This window comes from Monodelphis domestica, chromosome 1 (genome assembly GCF_027887165.1).
Source record: "Monodelphis domestica isolate mMonDom1 chromosome 1, mMonDom1.pri, whole genome shotgun sequence".
NCBI classification, from domain to species: domain Eukaryota; kingdom Metazoa; phylum Chordata; class Mammalia; order Didelphimorphia; family Didelphidae; genus Monodelphis; species Monodelphis domestica.
In genome coordinates, this window is record NC_077227.1 from 755,368,064 (window position 1) to 755,387,027 (window position 18,964).

An 18,964-nucleotide genomic window follows, 5' to 3' on the forward strand; every position below is an offset into this window, starting at 1 on the left:
AGCGTGCTGCTCAGCCTTCAGAAAGAGCAGGGCCTGGTGTGTGCGTGTGTCTGTCTGTCTGCCTGTCTGCCTGCCTGCCTGCCTGCCTGTCTGTCTGTCTGTCTGTCTGTCTGTCTGTCTGTCTGTCTGTGGGGGACTGGGAGGGTCAGGGAGGACAGAGAGAAGTGATGCAATTTAGGGCAAAGAACCCTGGCTAGGCTGCGGAGAACCTGACTTCAGATCTGGCCTCTGCCAGTAACTTCCTGGGGGCCTCTGCGCTCCTTTTCCGTCTCTGGGCCTCAGTTTCCTCATCTCTACATTGGCCACAAAGCCCTAGAAGGCTCCGTCTTTGGCTCTCCCAGCTCTAAGGCCAAGGCTCCCTGGGCAGGGCCTGGTACCATGGCCTGGAAGCTCTCTGAGGGCAGCCTCGCACCAGCCCCCTGCGGGTCCTCGGGACATGGTCATCGCTCAGGGGTTCACTACACTAACTGCCAATTTTCGGTGACTTTTCTGGGCTGTCCCGAAGCCGTTGGGGCACCAGGGCCTCCTCACGGGCCCGAGAGAGCTCCAGAAGGCCGCTTCCATCCTCCCTGGAGTCTGAGGGTGAGCCGTGGTGGGTTCTAGTCATGGCTGGGGGGGGGGTTCCCATCTTTCCTCAGAGGTCCATGTGGATCGCCTGGGTGGAGGGGAGACCATTGTAGAGACAGAAACAGGTTCAGCCTGCAAGTCTGTTCTGGCTCAGAGTCTGGATCTGGGTTCGAGGTACAAGAATGGACTTAGTGGCAAGGGGCTTCAGCTCTCTGGCAAGAACATTTATGAGGCACCTTCTGTGTACAGGGCACTCCAATGGAGAACCTGAGGCTTGGCAAAGGTAGCACCCACCTCGTGCCCCTCTTTCAGGCTCTTTCAGAATGGGGCAGGGGGCGCTGGAGGGGAAGGAGAGGCAGAGGGACCCCGTGGGGGCGCAGCAAGGGATCTAGTAAAATCTTCTGCGTCTGCAGTTCCCGAGAAGAGCAGCATCCTGTCTGCCCCGGCCCTCCCTTACTGCCGTTTAATAATTAATAAAACCATCGCTGAGCAGTTTGCAGAAAACCCAACCGAACAAACAGCTGCGGGATGAGTGAATAATTACAGTATTTCCCCCCCAACCGCGATCTTTGAAGAGGGGCCAGAGAGGTGGAGGGAGGGGTGTGGGCAGGCACGGGCTGTGCTTTCATGCCTCGCACCAATGCAGGGAAAGGACAGATGTGAACCCAACAAACCTATGACAGATACCTACTGTGTGCAAGATCCTGGGCCAGGCACCACGGATGCAAAGACAAGAAAATAACAGACTCTTGCTCATAGGGAGCTTGTCGTGAACTCTCTCTAGGCACATAGACAAATGGAGAGGTAAACAGACAGAAGGATGTACGTATGGACAGACAGATGGATGGATGGATGGATGGATGGATGGATGGATGGATAGATGGGTGGATGGATGGAGAGATGGGTGGATGGATAGATGGGTGGATGGATGGATAGATGGATGGATGGATAGATGGGTGGATGGATGGAGAGATGGGTGGATGGATAGATGGGTGGATGGATGGAGAGATGGGTGGATGGATAGATGGGTGGATGGATGGATAGATGGATGGATGGATAGATGGGTGGATGGATAGATGGGTGGATGGATAGATGGGTGGATGGATGGAGAGATGGGTGGATGGATAGATGGGTGGATGGATGGATAGATGGATGGATGGATAGATGGGTGGATGGATGGAGAGATGGGTGGATGGATGGAGAGATGGGTGGATGGATAGATGGGTGGATGGATGGAGAGATGGGTGGATGGATAGATGGGTGGATGGATGGAGAGATGGGTGGATGGATGGATAGATGGGTGGATGGATGGAGAGATGGGTGGATGGATGGAGAGATGGGTGGATGGATAGATGGGTGGATGGATGGATAGATGGATGGATGGATAGATGGGTGGATGGATGGAGAGATGGGTGGATGGATGGAGAGATGGGTGGATGGATAGATGGGTGGATGGATGGAGAGATGGGTGGATGGATAGATGGGTGGATGGATGGAGAGATGGGTGGATGGATGGAGAGATGGGTGGATGGATGGAGAGATGGGTGGATGGATGGAGAGATGGGTGGATGGATGGATAGATGGGTGGATGGGTGGATGGATAGATGGGTGGATGGATGGATAGATGGGTGGATGGATGGATAGATGGGTGGATGGAGAGATGGGTGGATGGATGGAGAGATGGGTGGATGGATGGAGAGATGGGTGGATGGATAGATGGGTGGATGGATGGATAGATGGATGGATGGATAGATGGGTGGATGGAGAGATGGGTGGATGGATGGATGGATAGATGGATGGATAGATGGGTGGATGGATAGAGAGATGGGTGGATGGAGAGATGGATGGATGGATAGATGGGTGGATGGATGGATGGGTGGATGGATGGAGAGATGGGTGGATGGATGGATGGATAGATGGGTGGATGGATGGATGGATAGATGGGTGGATGGATGGATTGATAGATGGATGGATAGATGGGTGGATGGTTAGATGGGTGGATGGATGGATAGATGGATGGATGGATAGATGGGTGGATGGATAGATGGGTGGATGGATGGATAGATGGATGGATGGATAGATGGGTGGATGGTTAGATGGGTGGATGGATGGAGAGATGGGTGGATGGATAGATGGGTGGATGTATGGAGAGATGGGTGGATGGAGAGATGGATGGATGGAGAGATGGGTGGATGGATAGATGGGTGGATGGATGGAGAGATGGGTGGATGGTTAGATGGGTGGATGGATGGAGAGATGGGTGGATGGTTAGATGGGTGGATGGATGGAGAGATGGATGGATGGAGAGATGGGTGGATGGAGAGATGGATGGATGGATAGATGGGTGGATGGATGGAGAGATGGGTGGATGGAGAGATGGATGGATGGATAGATGGGTGGATGGAGAGATGGAGAGATGGATGGATGGATAGATGAATGAATGGTTAGATGGATGGATGGTTAGATGGATGGATAGATGACAGTCAAGAAGCTTATTGTCTAATAGGAGCTGGCAGGCACAGGTAAGGCACAACTACCAATCTAATGATCTCTTGGGTCCTGAATCTATGCCTAATCCAGGAACAAAAAGAAGGAATAACACATACTGCCTTCAAGGAGGAAGGAAAGACCCAGGCATTCATTTAGCACTGGGCACTATGCTAAGTGTCTGGGGCTGGATTGAAACTCAGCTCTTCCTGACCTCTCCATGGTACCACATGGATGCTTTTAGGCAAGAACTTACACTCTAAAGGGGCCTGGCAGTCACTCACCACTTGGCAGCTGGTTGTCTCTTCCTTCTCTCTCTGTCCCCCTGTAGCCATGGTGGGCTCCAAGCTTAGGCGCCTGAGATGAGAGTGCCATTATTAACAAGGAGAGACATGAGGGGAAAGGAGTTCCCTTTTGGACACTCTGTTGGGTTTGAGGGGCTGATGGGACCCCCCCCCAGTGGAGCTTTCCCCCAGGCAGTGGGTTATTGGGGAATAGAGCTCCAGAGAGGATCTGGGCATGGAGACAGAGAATGGGGAAATGAGGGAGTTCACACAGAGCTGATGACTGAGAGGATGACTCCCCAGGGAAGAGGTGGGATTTGAATCTGGATCATCCTCACTCCAAGCCCGCCACTTTCCTGTAGAGCTTGATGCCTCTGCCACATACTACTGAGGGCTCATCCATCTGCCGTCTTCCTAGAGAGGAACCTACATCTCTTGGGACAGCCTGTCCCAGTGTGGGGAAGCCCTCCTGGACCCCAGCCTAAAAGGGTCTTTTTATAACTGCCCACCTCCGGGCCAAACAGAGCCCCCTTCCACATGGCGTGGAACAGACCAATGGGTACAAATGGGGAGACTGAGGCTCAGAGCAGCCCTGGAGCGAGTTCCCGGCAGAGTGGAGGACTCTGCCTCCTTCCCTTGCCGCTCTCTGAATCCCTGGGTCCGGCCCGGCCCGGAGCAGCCCTGATGACGTGCAGGAGCAGGATCCGATTCCCCGTGCCTGGGCCAGCCCTTTGCTGGGATCCAGCGGCTGGGCGGCCGCCCTTTGCTGTTGTGAACCTGTCAGGGGGCTGCCACGCGGTCGGCCTCCTGGATCCGCGGCGGGACGTCTACGGCCGCCCTCGATCGTTTCTCAGTGAACCGCTGGGTTTGGTGAATGGCGGCTGCGGCCTGCGCCAGCGTCTGCACAGCACCGGGAGCCTCCCTTCTTTGGCCTGAAGAGGGGCCGGCCAGCCCAATGCAGCTCCCATAGCGCCTGAGGGGAGGGAAAGGAGGCCAAAGGGGGTGGGACCAAGGACCTGGACCTCAGAACCAATAAGTGGACCGGACCGTCCCTGGTAAGGAAGGCCAAGAGAGTGGAAGGGCAGCCAGGGGGCTCCACAGGGCTCAGAGGGAGTTCAAATCCAACCTCAGACACTTGACGAGCTGTGGGATTCTGGGCAAGTAACTGCTTCCTGCCTCAGTTTCCCCCTCTGCAAAATGGGGATCATTAAAGCACCCACCTCCCGGGGCTGCTGTGAGGATCAAAGGAGACAGTAATTGTGACATGCTCAGGGCAGGGCCGGGCTCGTAGCAAGGGCTGCATAAATGTGAGTGAGAAAACCTGGCCTCAGACACTTCCCAGCTGTGTGACCCTGGACCAGTCACTTACCCCCGCCCCCAAGGCCTAGCCCTTACCTCTCGTCTGCCTTGGAAGCAGGACTGATCTAAGATGGGAGGTAATAAGCGTCAGCGATGATTGTGACGATGGGCACAAACACCTATTTGAAAGGAATGACAGTGGGAGAGGGACCCTCCTAGTCAGGAGCTCCGGGTTCAAGTCCTGGCTCCAACCCTTATGAATCACTGAGTCAGTCAGTATTTATTAATCACCTCCTGCATGCAGGGTGTCTCTCGGAACTCTGAACCCCATTTCTGATCTGTGTGGGGGATGGTGCTCACAGGGCAGGTTGGAAGGTGACGGCTGCTCTTATTCTTTGGGCAAGCAGTAAGCATTAAGCGCCTACTGTGTGCTGACCCGGTCCAAGAGCTGGGACGTGAAGACTCTGGAAGGAGGAAGCGGCGCCAGGCTTTCGGCGCTCGGGGCAGCTCTGCCTCGCCCGGATGCGGCCGTGAGCGGGGTCCCCGCGCCCCGGGGCTCCTTCTGGCTTCTCCCAGGGCACCGGGGACCCTCCTCTTGCTGCTGAGCAGAGGCAGGGCGGGCAGGGCGGCCTCCTCCCGGGGGATGCTGCAGCCACCCTTTTCTCTGATTGTCTCCTCCCCAGGCGAGTGGATTTCCGGCCGGCTCCCGTGGCCGGGGGTGCCCAGGACCGGCCGCAGGGTCAGCGGGGGCGGCCGCGTCGGCGATGGACATTGCAGCGTCCAGGATGAGGGGAGCCTGCGCCACCTCCTCCGAGAGTGGGTAAGAGAGCTGCCTGTCTCTTGGTTCCGTTCCAGGGAGAAAAGCAAAGGCCTGAGGCGCACGCCGAGTCCGGCTGGCCGCCAGGGATGGCATCCTGGGAAGAATGTTGGATGCCAGCACCGAGGAGGAGGACCGGGGCAAGCGCAGAGGAGTCATGGTGCTAGAGGGCTCCAAGGGTCAGGAAGCTTTTTACATCTCAGGCTCATCCCTCTTACAAGTGGGGACGTTGAGGCAGAGAAAGGACATGGTGCAGTGAAGAGAGTTCTGGCTCTGGGGTCAGAAAGCTGGGGATTCGGATCTTGGATCCATCACAACACTTCCTGGGGCCTCCGTTTTCTTATCTACAAGATGGGTGGATGAAATAACCCCTGCAGTGCCTTCTGGCTTAGGAATCTCTGACACTTTGAATTTATGAACTGCCCAGGGTCCCCCAGCTAGTTGGTATCAGAAGCAACATTTGAACCCAGACCTTTTTGATGCCAAACCTAGCACTCACCCAGTCACAGTCAAGAGGATGTTGGTGGTCTTCATCCTGCCACCCCCTTGAGCCATCTGATCTCTGTTCTGGCCAAACACCCACAAAGAATCAACACCGCTTGTCTCTCTTTCTTCCCCATGTGATTTAGGACGAACAGAGTTCAGATCCTGCCTTAAGCACTTTATAGCTGTGTGACCCTGGGTAAGTCATTTAATCTGCCTCAATTTCCTCCACTCTAAAATGGGGCTAATAAGAGCACCTACCTCCCAGGGTTGTTGAAGGCTCCAGTGAGATAATATTTGGAAATAATAAAGGCTGGCACTTTTATAGTGTTTTAAGGTTTGCAAAATGCTTTACAAACTTTCTTTCATTTGATCCTCACAACCACCCTGAGAGATGGATGGTTTTATTATCCTCATTTATAGATGAGTAAATCTGAAGCAATTTGCCCAGTCACACATCTTGTAAGGATCTGAGGTCAGATTTGAACTCAGATCTTCCTGACTCCAGATCTAGTGTCCCCTTTTTGGAGGGCTGTCAGATGGTCCTTTTTCTATGTTCTTTCTACCCATGGAGGTCTCCAACTAATATTCATGTGATGAGGAATCAAGGAACCAAAAATCCAGTCCTGGATTTGCCACTGACCAGCTGTGTGACCTTGAGTCAGCCCTTTCCCTTTGGTGAGGCTCAGTTTTGGATGACAGTTTGCCTCTTTATATCCCTTTTCTCTGTAGATCCTCATAATTCTGGGAGGGAAATATAGATGTGATGCAGGTTTTATAAATGAAAAACCTGAGGCTCAATTCAATTCGATTCAATAAATGTTTATTAAGGACCTACTATGTGTTATGGACAGTCCCTGCCCTCCAGGAGCTTACAGTTTAGTGAGGGGAAACACCATGCAAATGGAAGCTCAGGCCTGACTGTATCACTCACCTGCGCAAATCCTCAACTGAGATATTTGTAAAGCATTTAACACAGGCTTGGTACATAGTAGGTGCTTACTAAATGCTTATCCTCTCCACCCTAGAAGTTTTAGCAGCTCCATGAGTCACTTAAAGTTCTTCACAGTCGGTCTCCAGATGACTTTTCCAGCCTGATTTCATGACTTCCCCTTACACATGCTATAGCCATCCTCTATTCCTTCCCCAGCTCAGCCTCTGACTCCTGATTTCACCATAATGACTTAGCTGACTTCTCACCCCAGAACATCCTCCTGTTGAAAAGTAATTCCTGGAACCTTCAGTTGGGGAGGGGCCCAGACCAGCCATCCTTCATTCCTCTTTGCTTCTGACTTTCCAGAGTACCCCACCATTACTCCTTCCCACTCTTTATTATATGTTGTTTTCCCCCATTGGAATGCAACATCTTTGAGGGCAGGGACTGTTTTCCTTCTTGCCTGTATTATCATCAGCACTTAGCTTAATGTCTGGCACATAGTAAGAACTTAATAAATTCATGATGACTTTGTTGCCCTTGAGAAAGCTTAATTCAGAGATGGGTGAACATCTAGAAAGGTCATTGGTGATTACAGTGTTCCAGCCCGTCCTCATCCAGAACAGGTGGTGCCAACCTAACCTCATTTCACTTTTTGGAAAGGATTACTAACCTAACTGCTGTGAGAATGGTGTTGCTAGAGCCTGTGTAGACATTGGCAAAGCTTTTGATAGAGTAGTTCCTAATATTCTTATGGAGAAGATGGAGGTACATAGATTAGGAGATAATAAGCCAGAGTGATTAAGAATTGGCTAAATGACCCAACTCAATGAATAGTTGTGGAGGGCTCCATGTCAGTGGGGAGTTTTCAGTGGAGTACTCCAAGGCCTCATGCTTTATCCTATGCTGTTTAACATTCAATGAATGACTTGGAGAAACACATATAGTGAATGTCTGCTTATCAAAGTGCAGATGACACCTATCTGGGAGAAGGAGCTAACATTGGACGGCTGAGTCAGGAGCCAAAAGGGTGTAGATAGACTCAAGCATTAAGGTGAATTGAGTAAGATGAAATTCAGTGGGAAGAAATGTTGTCTTGCATTGGGTTCAACACTCAATTCCATCAGTTATCAGGTGGGGGAGGCCTGGATAGAGACCAGTTGTTCAGAAAAGAAAAAAGATGAGCCAGCAGTGTGATGTAGCAACCAAGTGCGCTAATGCTATCTTGGGCTGTTGGGAGGCTTTGGCTTCCAAGAACAGGGAGGGTATGGTCCTCTCTCTTCTGTCTTCATCAGGTCTCAGCTGGAGTACTGTGATCAGTTCTGGAGCTATAGTTTAAGAAGGGCATTGATAACTTAGGGATTTATCCAGAAGAGGGCAAAAAGAATGAAAAAGGGCCTTGAATTTAGGCCATATATGGGAGGGTTGGATGAAGGAACTGGTCATGTTGAGCTTGGAGAACTGTAATTGTAGAGGCACTCCCCCCCCCCCCCCTCAGGCTTCCAACCTTGGAGTCATCCTGGATTCCTCACTCTTTCTCTCCCTCCCTCTTCCCATCCATTAGGGTGCCAAGGTCTGTCGATTTCATCTTGGCAATATCTCTTGTCAGTTTTGCCTCTGCAGCATCTCTCATAGATTTCACTTCTGCAGCATCTCTTGTTGATTTCACCGTTGAAGTATCTCTTGCCGATTTCACTGTTGCAGCATCTTTTATCAATTTCACTGTTGCAACATCTTTTGTCAATTTTGCTGTTGCAGCATCTCTCTAGTATGTCACCTCCTCTCCTTTGACATTGCCCCCACCCTGGTGCAGACCTTCATTACTTTGTACCTGGATAATAGCTGCTGGGAAGGGACTTGGGAGTGGTCTTCCTGCTTCAGGTCTCTCCCCATTCTGGTCCATCCTCCATTTTTAGATACCACAGTGATTTTCCTAAATGATCATGTCACTCCCCTTACTCCAGTGGCTCCCTATTACCTCCAGGATCACATACAAAATCCTCTGCTTGGCATTCAAAGCCCTTCATAATCCAGCCCCCTCCTACTTTTCCAGGATTTTTACATTTCACTCTCAGACACATACTCTTCTATCCAGTGACACTGGGCTCCTGGTTGTTCCATGAACAAGACACTCCATCTCCCAGCTCCTGATGTATTTTCTGGCTGTCTCCCCTGCCTGGGACTCTTCTTCTTCTTCTCAGCCTCCCGATTTCTTTCAAGTCCCAACTAAAACCTCTCCTTCTACAGGAGGTTCCCCCCAAATCCTCTGACTTCTAGTGTCTTCCCTCTGTTAATTATCTCTTATTTATCCTGCCTATAGCTTGTTTGTCCATTTATTTGTTTGTGGTCTCCTCCATTAGACTGGGAACTCCTTAAGGGCAGGGATGGTCTTTTGCCTTTCTTTGCTTGCTAGTGCTTTAGTATGGTGCCTGGCTCATAGAAAGCAGAATTATAAGTGCTTATTGACTGCCTGAGACACACAATCTGTCTTTGAATATGTAAAGGCCATCATCCAGAGAAGGGATTGAACTTGTTCTGCTTGGCCCTAAAGGGCAGGTCTAAGAGCAATAGGGAAAAGGTATAAAGAAGTCCACTGAGGCTGGAGATCAGGGAAAACTTCCTAAGAATTTGAGCCATCCCAAAGTGGGCTGGACAGTCTCCTCTTTGAGAATGGACAGCTGCTTGTCCATGTATGATAGCAGGGCTGTCTTTTGAATGGTCAATGCAGTCCCTTACTCTTCTGTTGCAGGAATTGCTAAATAATACCTGTCTTACTTTCCACAGAGATCTATCCTGAAGATAAGATGGAAGAAATATGAATGGCAGTTTGTTAACCTTAAAGCACTCTATAGTTGTTTTTATTGGGAATTTATATGGAATTTGCCTTTCAAGGAGATCTGAAGCCATGGAATAATGTGGTTGGAGTCTAGGGACCATCTCTGTCTGGGAGGAGATACCTGGCTAAAAATAGAGAGCAAAGAAGGAAGGGAAAAGTCTCTAGAAAAGGTCAAGCAACCCATTAGTTGGTACAACAGACAGTGTGTGCTCTGCAGCTTTCGAGACAAGGGCATCGTGGACAGCACCTTTAGAGGATGACAGGATGATACATCCCTGCTGCTTCTTGGAAATGGGAAGCTTCCTCCTGAGATGAATGAACCAAAAATTATCTTTTCCAGCCACATCCCTTCTTTTCTCTCTGCAGGAGAGGGAGCTTTAGTGTGATGGATTGCTGGGGGATTCTCTCTACCAGTCAGAGACCCAGACACTGTCAGAATGGGGCTAGTCATAGTAATGATGCCAGCTTCCATTTTGAGAGTGCTGTAAGGATTATACAATGCTTTTCTCATCTGCTCCATTAGTTTGAGTCAGTTGGGCATAGGAGACCTGGAGATGCTTGCCTCAGATCCCACCTTCAGCACTTATTCATGCATAAGTCACTATTCTCTGGGCCTCAGTGTACCTCTCTGTACAATGAGGGAGTTTGACCAGCCAGTATTTTTGAAGTCACTTCATACATGTGCCCAGGCAGCCCAGAGCAGTGAGTCCTGAGTTGGAATCTTCTCAGATCCTGGGACTAGCAATGAGGTCCTAGGAGTGTTGTTCTCTTCTGAGCTCGAGTTTCCTTATTGGTAAAACAAAGATGAGAATGCACTACTGGCCTTTAAGCTTTGGGGTATGCATTAATATTATAGCAAGTATATATATTTTAACTTCTATTACTGTAGAATAAAAAATTAATATTGATTGTATGTACCTTAAGCACAAGAAATGAGAAAAGGGAAAAATCAAATATTCTAATCAAAATGAAAGAAAAGCAATAATAAAAGTAAGAAAAAGTTCAGCAGTTCAATGTGTTCCCCAAAAAACAGTATCCACTTATCTATGGATTATTATCTCCAATGCATGTAACAGCATATAGTCAGTCAGTCTCAATAGAAGATGCTCCCTTTACATGGGAGCAATGAATCCAAGAGTCCTTCTCTCCAACCTTTACAGATGTTGGAGTAGTTAGCAATATTTGGAATGGCCCTTCCCAGGAAGGTTGAGTTGCTCCAGTATGCTGAGCTCAGAGTACAGCAGATCCCCAGGAGAGGTTGACGTGGCTCCTTCCTACCTAGTGGTCCAAGTGGGAGACAAAGACAACCACCAGGAATCAGATGATAAGGAAACAGTAGTTGAGCAGATTTGGCTGATACAGATGCTGAGGACTGTGGGAACAGGGGGATCCCTGGTTCAGATGCACCAAGATCTGTTTATTAAGCACCTTCTATGTGCTGGGCGTGTCCTAGTTCATTCAGAAATGAGATAGTTCCTGCCCCTGGTGAGTTTCCCATTCATTCCATCAGGCACACTCATGTGAGCACACGCATAGACAACTATGACTCAATGAAGGGATCATTTGGTGGGGGAAGATGCTAGAAACTCGGGGAAGTCATGGCAGCAATGGAAGGATTCATAAAACAGGTGAAACTTCTGCTAGAGGGACTTGAGAACACAGAGTCACGGAAGGGAACTCCTTAGGCCACTGGGAGAGATTGGAAAGACAAGTGGGCCCTAAGGGGGCTTGGTCTCCATTCCCTACAATCTAGGGCTTGGATGGGATGGCCTCCAAGTTCCCTTTGAGTGCTAATGTTCCGTGTTCTTTTTTTTTTTTAAAACCCTTACCTTCCGTCTTGGAGTCAATACTGTGTATTGGCTCCAAGGCAGAAGAGTGGTAAGGGGTAGGCAATGGGGGTCAAGTGACTTGCCCAGGGTCACACAGCTGGGAAGTGTCTAAGGCCAGATTTGAACCTAGGACCTCCCATCTCTAGGCCTGGCTCTCAATTCACTGAGCTACCCAGCTGCCCCCTGTTCCGTGTTCTAAGTGCACTTCTGAAATTCTGTGTTCTAAGGTCCTTACCACTCAAATGGTAACCCATTTGTCAGTGCTAAGAAAGGCTTTACCACTGGGTCCCATCTGGGAGGGCCACTGGCAATGGCAATACACCTTTATGAAGTGCTTTCTATGTGCTGGGGAGATGGAGCCTGCCTTACATCCTAATGGGAGAAGACAACCCCCAAGAGGCAGCACAAAAGCAGGAGGCTGGGGAGGGACAGGAAGGGACCCACGTACGTAAAGCATAGAGTTACCAGCAGAGCTGTGAGGGGATGAACAATGGCCAGCTTGGGTTCCTCCCTAACCTGGAGGCCTCAGGAAGAGCTCACCAATGGGAGACGAGGGCTGCAGGGCAGAGAGATGTATGGTCCAGAGGGAGATGACTTCAGAGGAGGAAGGCAGCTCCGGGATGAAAAGTCCTGGTGGGGACACTCTTTTCTCTCTTCTTCACTTGGACCTTCTTTGTTTTCTGTTCCGAGGTTCTTCCTAGCTCTGAGGTCCTTTCTTCTGACGCTCCCTGATGCAAAGCTGTACTGAAGTCCTCCTTAGCACTGACATTCTCTGTTCTTAGTCATGGTCTGCCCTCCACTCCCATCCCTGATACTCTGGTCGAAGTTCTTCGCCAGCTTTACCTCCATCCCTCCTACTTCTGACATTCTGTGTTCTGAGGTCCCTTCTGATGCCGACGGTCTATCCTAGGCATGAAGGTCTCTCCAAGATCTGACGTTCCAGGTCCTACATTGTCAGTTCCAGACCAGCTGACCCTCTCTTCCAAGGTCCCTCCCACTCAGCCTTTTACACGCTCTCCTCTGGCTTCTTTCTAGCTTTGGTCATCTGTGAATCACTGACTCAGTGCAGGGTTTGTTCCTTACAAACATGGAAAGCTTTTGGGATTTGTCTGTGGAGGAGTGAATGTTCCAACTTCTTTATCCCAGATTTCATAGATTGTGTGTGTGCATGTGTGCATGTGCGTGTGTGTTCCTTCCTTCATGGGTAACTAATCGCTCTTTCCGTTAGAAGTGGCCTCCAGGAATGATGGAGAGGGGAAGCTGTAGCTCCCCTGGTGGTCGGTCCACACTTAGGATCCTCGCTGGCCTCGTCACACTCCTCTATGGCATGGCCTCCAAGAACTTCTGTCTTCATGGAAGACACCAGGAAAGGATTTCTTGATGTCTGAGTGATGCCAAAAACTGTTTTTGTCGTTGCCTGGAGTCCCAGTGCTTTTGGTAGACTTTGGAGATGAGGAAAGAAGGAAAGTCGTTGGGTTTAACAATAGGAAAGTGGTTTGGGATCCACGTGGTAAAATCCTGGTGTGCTTCTCCAGGAAGGTGTTAGCGGATGGAGGCGGGCAGGGGCTCCTGCCAGCTTGGGTTCCTGTGTCCTCAGACATCCGCCTGTGGCTTAATACCAAGGCTGGTTTTAATTTCCTTCTAGCAGGCATCAGGGCCCGTGTTTGTGGTTTCATTTCCTGCTGGGTTTTTAATTTATCGCCGCCTCACTCTGGGAAGGGAGGGGTAAAAGGATTTTGGCTGGGCTTTAACAGGATGGAGTCACCTAGCCTTGTCTCGCATTCCTTCCAGATGCCGCGCCATCTCCTTTGCCAGCCTCCCGAGTCAGCCGTCGGCCTTCGGCATCCACCATGGTTTTTGGTGAGTTCTTCCACACACCCGGACAAGAGGAGGAACTGGTGAACCTGAATGTTGGGGGCTTTAGGCAGTCTGTTGGCCAGAGCACCCTCCTGCGCTTTCCTCATACCAGACTGGGGCGCTTACTCACCTGCCACTCCGAGGAAGCCATCCTGGAGCTCTGCGATGACTATAGTGTGGCAGAGAAGGAGTATTACTTTGACCGAAACCCATCGTTGTTCCGCTACGTCTTGAATTTCTACTATACGGGCAAGCTTCACGTCATGGAGGAGCTCTGCGTGTTCTCCTTTTGCCAGGAGATCGAGTACTGGGGCATCAACGAGCTCTTCATCGACTCCTGCTGCAGTAACCGCTACCAAGAGCGAAAAGACGATAACCCCAACAAGGACTGGGACCAGAAGAGCAACGACGGGAGTACGGACTCTTCCTTCGAGGAGTCCTCCATCTTTGAGAAAGAGCTGGAGAAGTTCGACACCATGCGCTTTGGCAATCTCCGGAAGAAGATCTGGATCAGGATGGAAAACCCCGCCTCCTGTCTGTCAGCTAAGCTCATAGCGATCTCCTCCTTGAGTGTCGTGTTGGCATCCATCGTGGCGATGTGTGTCCACAGCATGGCGGAGTTCCAGAAAACAGAGGATGGGGTAGAAAACCCCGTCCTGGAAGCGGTGGAAATCACGTGCATCATCTGGTTCACAGGCGAGTTAGCCATCAGGCTGGTAGCTGCTCCTTGCCAAAAGAAGTTCTGGAAGAGCCCACTGAACATCATTGACTTTGTCTCCATCATTCCCTTCTATGCCACGTTGGCTGTGGACACCAAGAATGAAGACAGCGAAGATATCGAGAATGTGGGGAAGGTGGTTCAGATCCTGAGGCTCATGAGGATCTTCCGCATCCTGAAGCTGGCCCGGCATTCCGTTGGGCTCCGGTCTCTCGGAGCCACGCTGAGGCACAGCTATCACGAAGTCGGCCTCCTTCTCCTCTTCCTGTCAGTGGGAATCTCCATCTTTTCTGTGCTCGTCTACTCTGTGGAAAAAGATGATGCCCAGTCGGGGCTTACCAGCATCCCTATCTGCTGGTGGTGGGCCACCATCAGCATGACAACGGTGGGCTACGGAGACACCCACCCCGTCACGTTGGTGGGGAAACTCCTCGGGAGCACGTGCATCATTTGTGGGATCCTGGTGGTGGCCCTGCCCATCACGATCATCTTCAACAAGTTTTCCAAGTATTACCAGAGACAGAAGGATGTCGATGTGGACCACGGCAGCAGCGACGAAGCGCCGGAGGGCTGTAACGAGCTGCCCTACTTCAACATTAGGGATATTTATGCCAAGCGCGTACATTCCTTTATTTCTAGCCTTTCTTCTGCAGGGATTGTAGCGAGTGAGCAGGACGCCACAGATGCATCTAGTATCGATGAGGCCGAGGACATTTATGACACGGTGTCCTTAGAGAATGACACAGCCAAGTGATGCATTCCAGAGACGTCCCTTATGGGTGGGGAAGTCAGGAGATTTTGCTTCCTGCTAGCTGTGTGACCTTGGGCAAGTCACTTGTTTGCCAGGAGCCTCAGTTTCCCTCTTTATCGGAGTGGGAGAGTTGGGTTCCCTCTTTGAGATCCCTTCCAGCTGTGATGTCCTAGGAGCTCTGGGGCTCTGGTAAGGGTCTTGCCTTTGGTTTGGTTGGGCTCTTGCTACCATTCTCCCAACGTTTAGCCACTCCAACCTTCTAGCCTTCGGCACATTGGTTCAGATCACTAATTCTCAGGGTGAACCTTCCGGCCACGGTTAGACAATCATTGCTCGGAATTCATAGCTCAGGCTTTATTTTTTTTCTCAAGGAGGCTGAAGAAGATGCCTGATTCAGCAATTTATTTTGTACATAGCGTCCATGATGCCGTTTGAGAGGAGAGGAAGAGGTTCTAGGCCAGCCGATACCTGCAACCGGCATGCAGGGGATGCCCTTCCTCATGGGCTGGGGAGCACCCAGGGTCCTGACGGGGGAACCGCTGGTGTGTGACACGGGGTGCAGGCAGCGACAGATCATACGTGCATGTCAAAGCCGCCAAGTGAGAACAGTGCATGTGCATTCGAGTTCACACGCTAACCTTGGAGATCCGGAAACTAATAAATGTCCTGTGTCCGTGCACAGACTTCGGTGTCTCGTCCTCTTATTGTGGGGAGCCTGCCTTGGTCTTTGCCCACCTTACTGACATCCAAATGCTTCCAGGGAAAAGAAACAGAACACGCGCGCTTCAAATGCTCCCCCCTTTGAGAAAGGGTTCTCTTCCCTCCGTCTCTGTAATAATTAAAAATAACGTTTCTGCCCAGATATATGGTTTCTTGGAAGGGGAGACAGTGTTCAGGGTCCTGAATCCGGGCAGAGGCTGGACTGGGCACCTCAGTCTGGCTGAGCTTAGAGATGGGGGCTCAGAGCTACGTCGATGGCAGCTTAAAGCCGGCTTTATGGCTCTTCCCCACGTGGCTTTCCCCCTTGCCTCACCCCCAATACAGACTTCCCTCCAACAAAGAACTAGAAAGAAGGGGGTGGGCCATTGAGCCACTGTTCCAGAGAGCTCACACATGCCCCTTCCCCAGCACGGCCCCCACCTCTGTCCAGGAGGGAGGAAGACAGCTTATCACTGGGCTCAAGATGCTTAGTTTGTTTTACTCTTTGGGGCTTGTAATGCCACAGTAACCCTTGAAAACCTGCTCGGAAGGAATGGAGGGGGTCGGGTCCGCCTGTGCCCAAGGAGGGGGGGCATCCTGGCTCCTGGAGGTATTGGCACCCTTTCCTTCCCACCTTTCCTCCTTCCCTCCTGGAGGATCAGAAGGAATTGCTTCTGGTAAAAAGCCAGGCTGAGTCTGAAGTCTTCAGACGTTCACAGAGGCAGGTGAGCGCTTGGTGCACCCACCCCCACCCACTCCCCAGAGGAGGAATGAAAGCAGCAGTGACAGGCAGCAATAGCTTGTTGTAGCTTGGGAGGAGCAGCGAGCCTGGTGGAAAATCCCCCGCGCCACTCTCGGGAGGAGTGAGCGCTCCGTCAGGCAGCCTGGGAGACGAGCCAACATCGCCTCCTAATCTCGTGAGCATCTCTTCCTGCCCAGGGGACCACCGAGCCATTCCTCCAGGGGGAGGCACAGCGTCTCGTGCCATGCAGTAAAATCTCTTTGGCCAGGGAGTCCCTTTAAGAGATGTGCTGCAGGGCTGAAAGCGTGCCCGGCACAGGCTCCGGAGCTTTCCTCCTTGGCTCTTGTGCTCGGGCACAGGGATGCAGCCATTCAGTTGGGTTTGACAAACGTCATTACTCGAGAGCCTGCCAGCGAATGAAAGGGCTGCCGAGATAGAAGGGAGACCCGGCCTGCCCTCAAGGGGCTCGCCGTCGGCTTGATTCCAGGTGAGCACCCCACAGCAACAAGCCTTCAAGGCCTGGATGTCTTCTGGAATTCTGGGGCCCTCCAAAGGGAGCCAATGGGTCATTTGCTGCCTTAAGATGGAGGGATCCATTACAGCAGGCAGCTGCCGCAGCCCCTGGCTCTTAGAGCACGATAGGCTTGTAGAGTCCCAACTTGGGGGGCGTCTGCAGTAATGAACAGACTGGCTTTGAGCTGCCGCTTGCCTATTTCTGGGGCCAAGTGGAGAGGCCAGACTTGGGGTCTCCTGGGTCCCAGTTCATTTCTGTAGCGTACTGGCTGTGTGATCCTGGCTAAGTCCCTTCACCTCGAATTCCCCAAGACGAAGTGACCCGGGGCTGGCCGATCGGGACGGATGGAGACCTTTACACAAGCCCAGATCCACCAGGCTCCCGTCTCTCACTTCTGAAAGACTCGGAGGCTCTTTGCAGATGAAAACATAAAGCACGATGGGCTAAGGCAGAAGACTGCTCCCTCCTAGATGGCCTCCACCCTTGGAATGTGAGTGGGACTCCTCTTGCCTAACTTCTCCCTTCAGCCTGGCTCATGGGTATGACCTTCCCCCATCAGTGCTTCCATCCTGCACCTCCCTAGGAAGTGGGCAGCTCTCAAAGGCATAAGGGATGGTAGGGGTGGGGGAGTGGACTTGGCCAAGGTGCTTGCCTCTCACAAGAGCATCCCATTCTTCCCAAGGCTCCTACCTTGTAACCTGCCTACTTAGGATGCTTCCATGTCTAGAGCAATAGTCCCAGGTCACACAATTGTAACCCTTCTATGCTATTGCGCAGGAGATAGAAACTTGTATTGAGAGTCGAGAAGACCTGAGTTTGAATCTTGCCTCACACATTTACTGGTCAAACCTTTCTCAGCCTCCATTTCCTCATCTCTAAAATAGGGATAATAATAGCACCTGCCTCCCTGGATTGTTGCAAATAGCAAATGAGGATGAAGAACTGAGGCATGAGATGGCACCCTCCTTCAATAAAGGTTCTGGAAGGAGCCACAAGGAGGGGACACTAAACCCTTTAGAGATGCCTGTGATGTCTCCTTCCTCCCCTTCTTCTCTCCAGGCTACTTTTTTCAAGTGATCTTTGCATGGCATGATCTCAAGGCCCTTTGCCAGCCCCCTGCCCCTGCCCCAACAAGCGAAGAAGGGGGAGATGAGGAACATTTTGAACATTTTTTTCCACCACAAGAAGTTGGTTCTACCATCATACTTTTGTAGACAATCTTGGGAGGGAGGGAGGGAGGGGAGGTAAAATAAACCCTATTTTTACAGATGGCACAACTGAGGCTCAGAGAGAGGAAGTCACCTCCTCATGAGATAGTGTTTATATGATGGGTACCGTGCAAGGCACTGGGCACTCAGGGAGAGAAATAAAAGCAAACAGTCCCAGCCCCTGCTTGCAAGGAACTCCTATTCCATCAGGGGAAGCGACAGTTCCCAGAAGTACAAAGATCTGCCAAGTAATGTGTGGCAGCATTGGTGCACTTGTGGCCAGGGCGGGAAGAGATTGGCCCAGGATCCTCTAGCTAGGAACTGCCAAAACATGACTCGAACACAGCACCTGCCCCATGTGGGTGCTTTTCCATCCTCAGGCTCAAAGGGGCAGGTCCTGCTGGGCTGGGCTGGTCCCTTGTTCTCAGTCACACGGGGACCGCTCAGGGGAGGGCCACGGCTGTGCTGCCACATCCTAATGGGAGACGGCTCATCAGCAGGCACCGTGGCCACGGCCCTCATCTGTCTCTCTGCGTGGGTTAGAATGGCTTCGTGCAGGCCATTACTGGGCAGAGAAAGAACTAATTATCCCACAGAAGCAGACCCAGGGGCTGTGGGGGTCAATCCAGGTTGGGGGGGACTGCAGGGGAAGGACCAGGAGACCCAGGATTGAGAGTTCTTTCTGCTGTTCTTCCCTCACCAAGGAAGGGCTCCTATAGGGTCTGTCCAGCCCTGCCCTGAAGAAGCAGATTCAGGGACATGGCAAGGCTTATCTGCCATCATGGCATGGATCCACCTCTCACCTGGGTTAATCTTGAGGGTGACATCGCAGCTCTCTTGTTGGCCTTGCTCCCATTCAGAATTCCCTTCGGGAAATCTCAGACCCCCCCAACATACACATGTACACGCAATACATACCTATGCACACATGTTTATAGT

The 18,964-nt window shown here is 51.3% G+C and overlaps 1 protein-coding gene across 1 annotated transcript in view; it reads left to right on the forward strand.

Moving 5' to 3' along the window:
* The window catches only part of KCNS3 (potassium voltage-gated channel modifier subfamily S member 3), a 33,142-nt gene extending 17,597 nt beyond the window's left edge, over positions 1-15,545 (forward strand). The window contains exons 2-3 of the mRNA XM_001362140.3: positions 5,321-5,457; positions 13,328-15,545. Of these exons, the coding sequence (XP_001362177.1) occupies positions 13,387-14,865 (1,479 nt within the window). The 5' untranslated portion in view covers positions 5,321-5,457; positions 13,328-13,386 and the 3' untranslated portion in view covers positions 14,866-15,545. The remainder of the gene's footprint in view (positions 1-5,320; positions 5,458-13,327) is intronic.
* Positions 15,546-18,964: the final 3,419 nt, after the last annotated feature.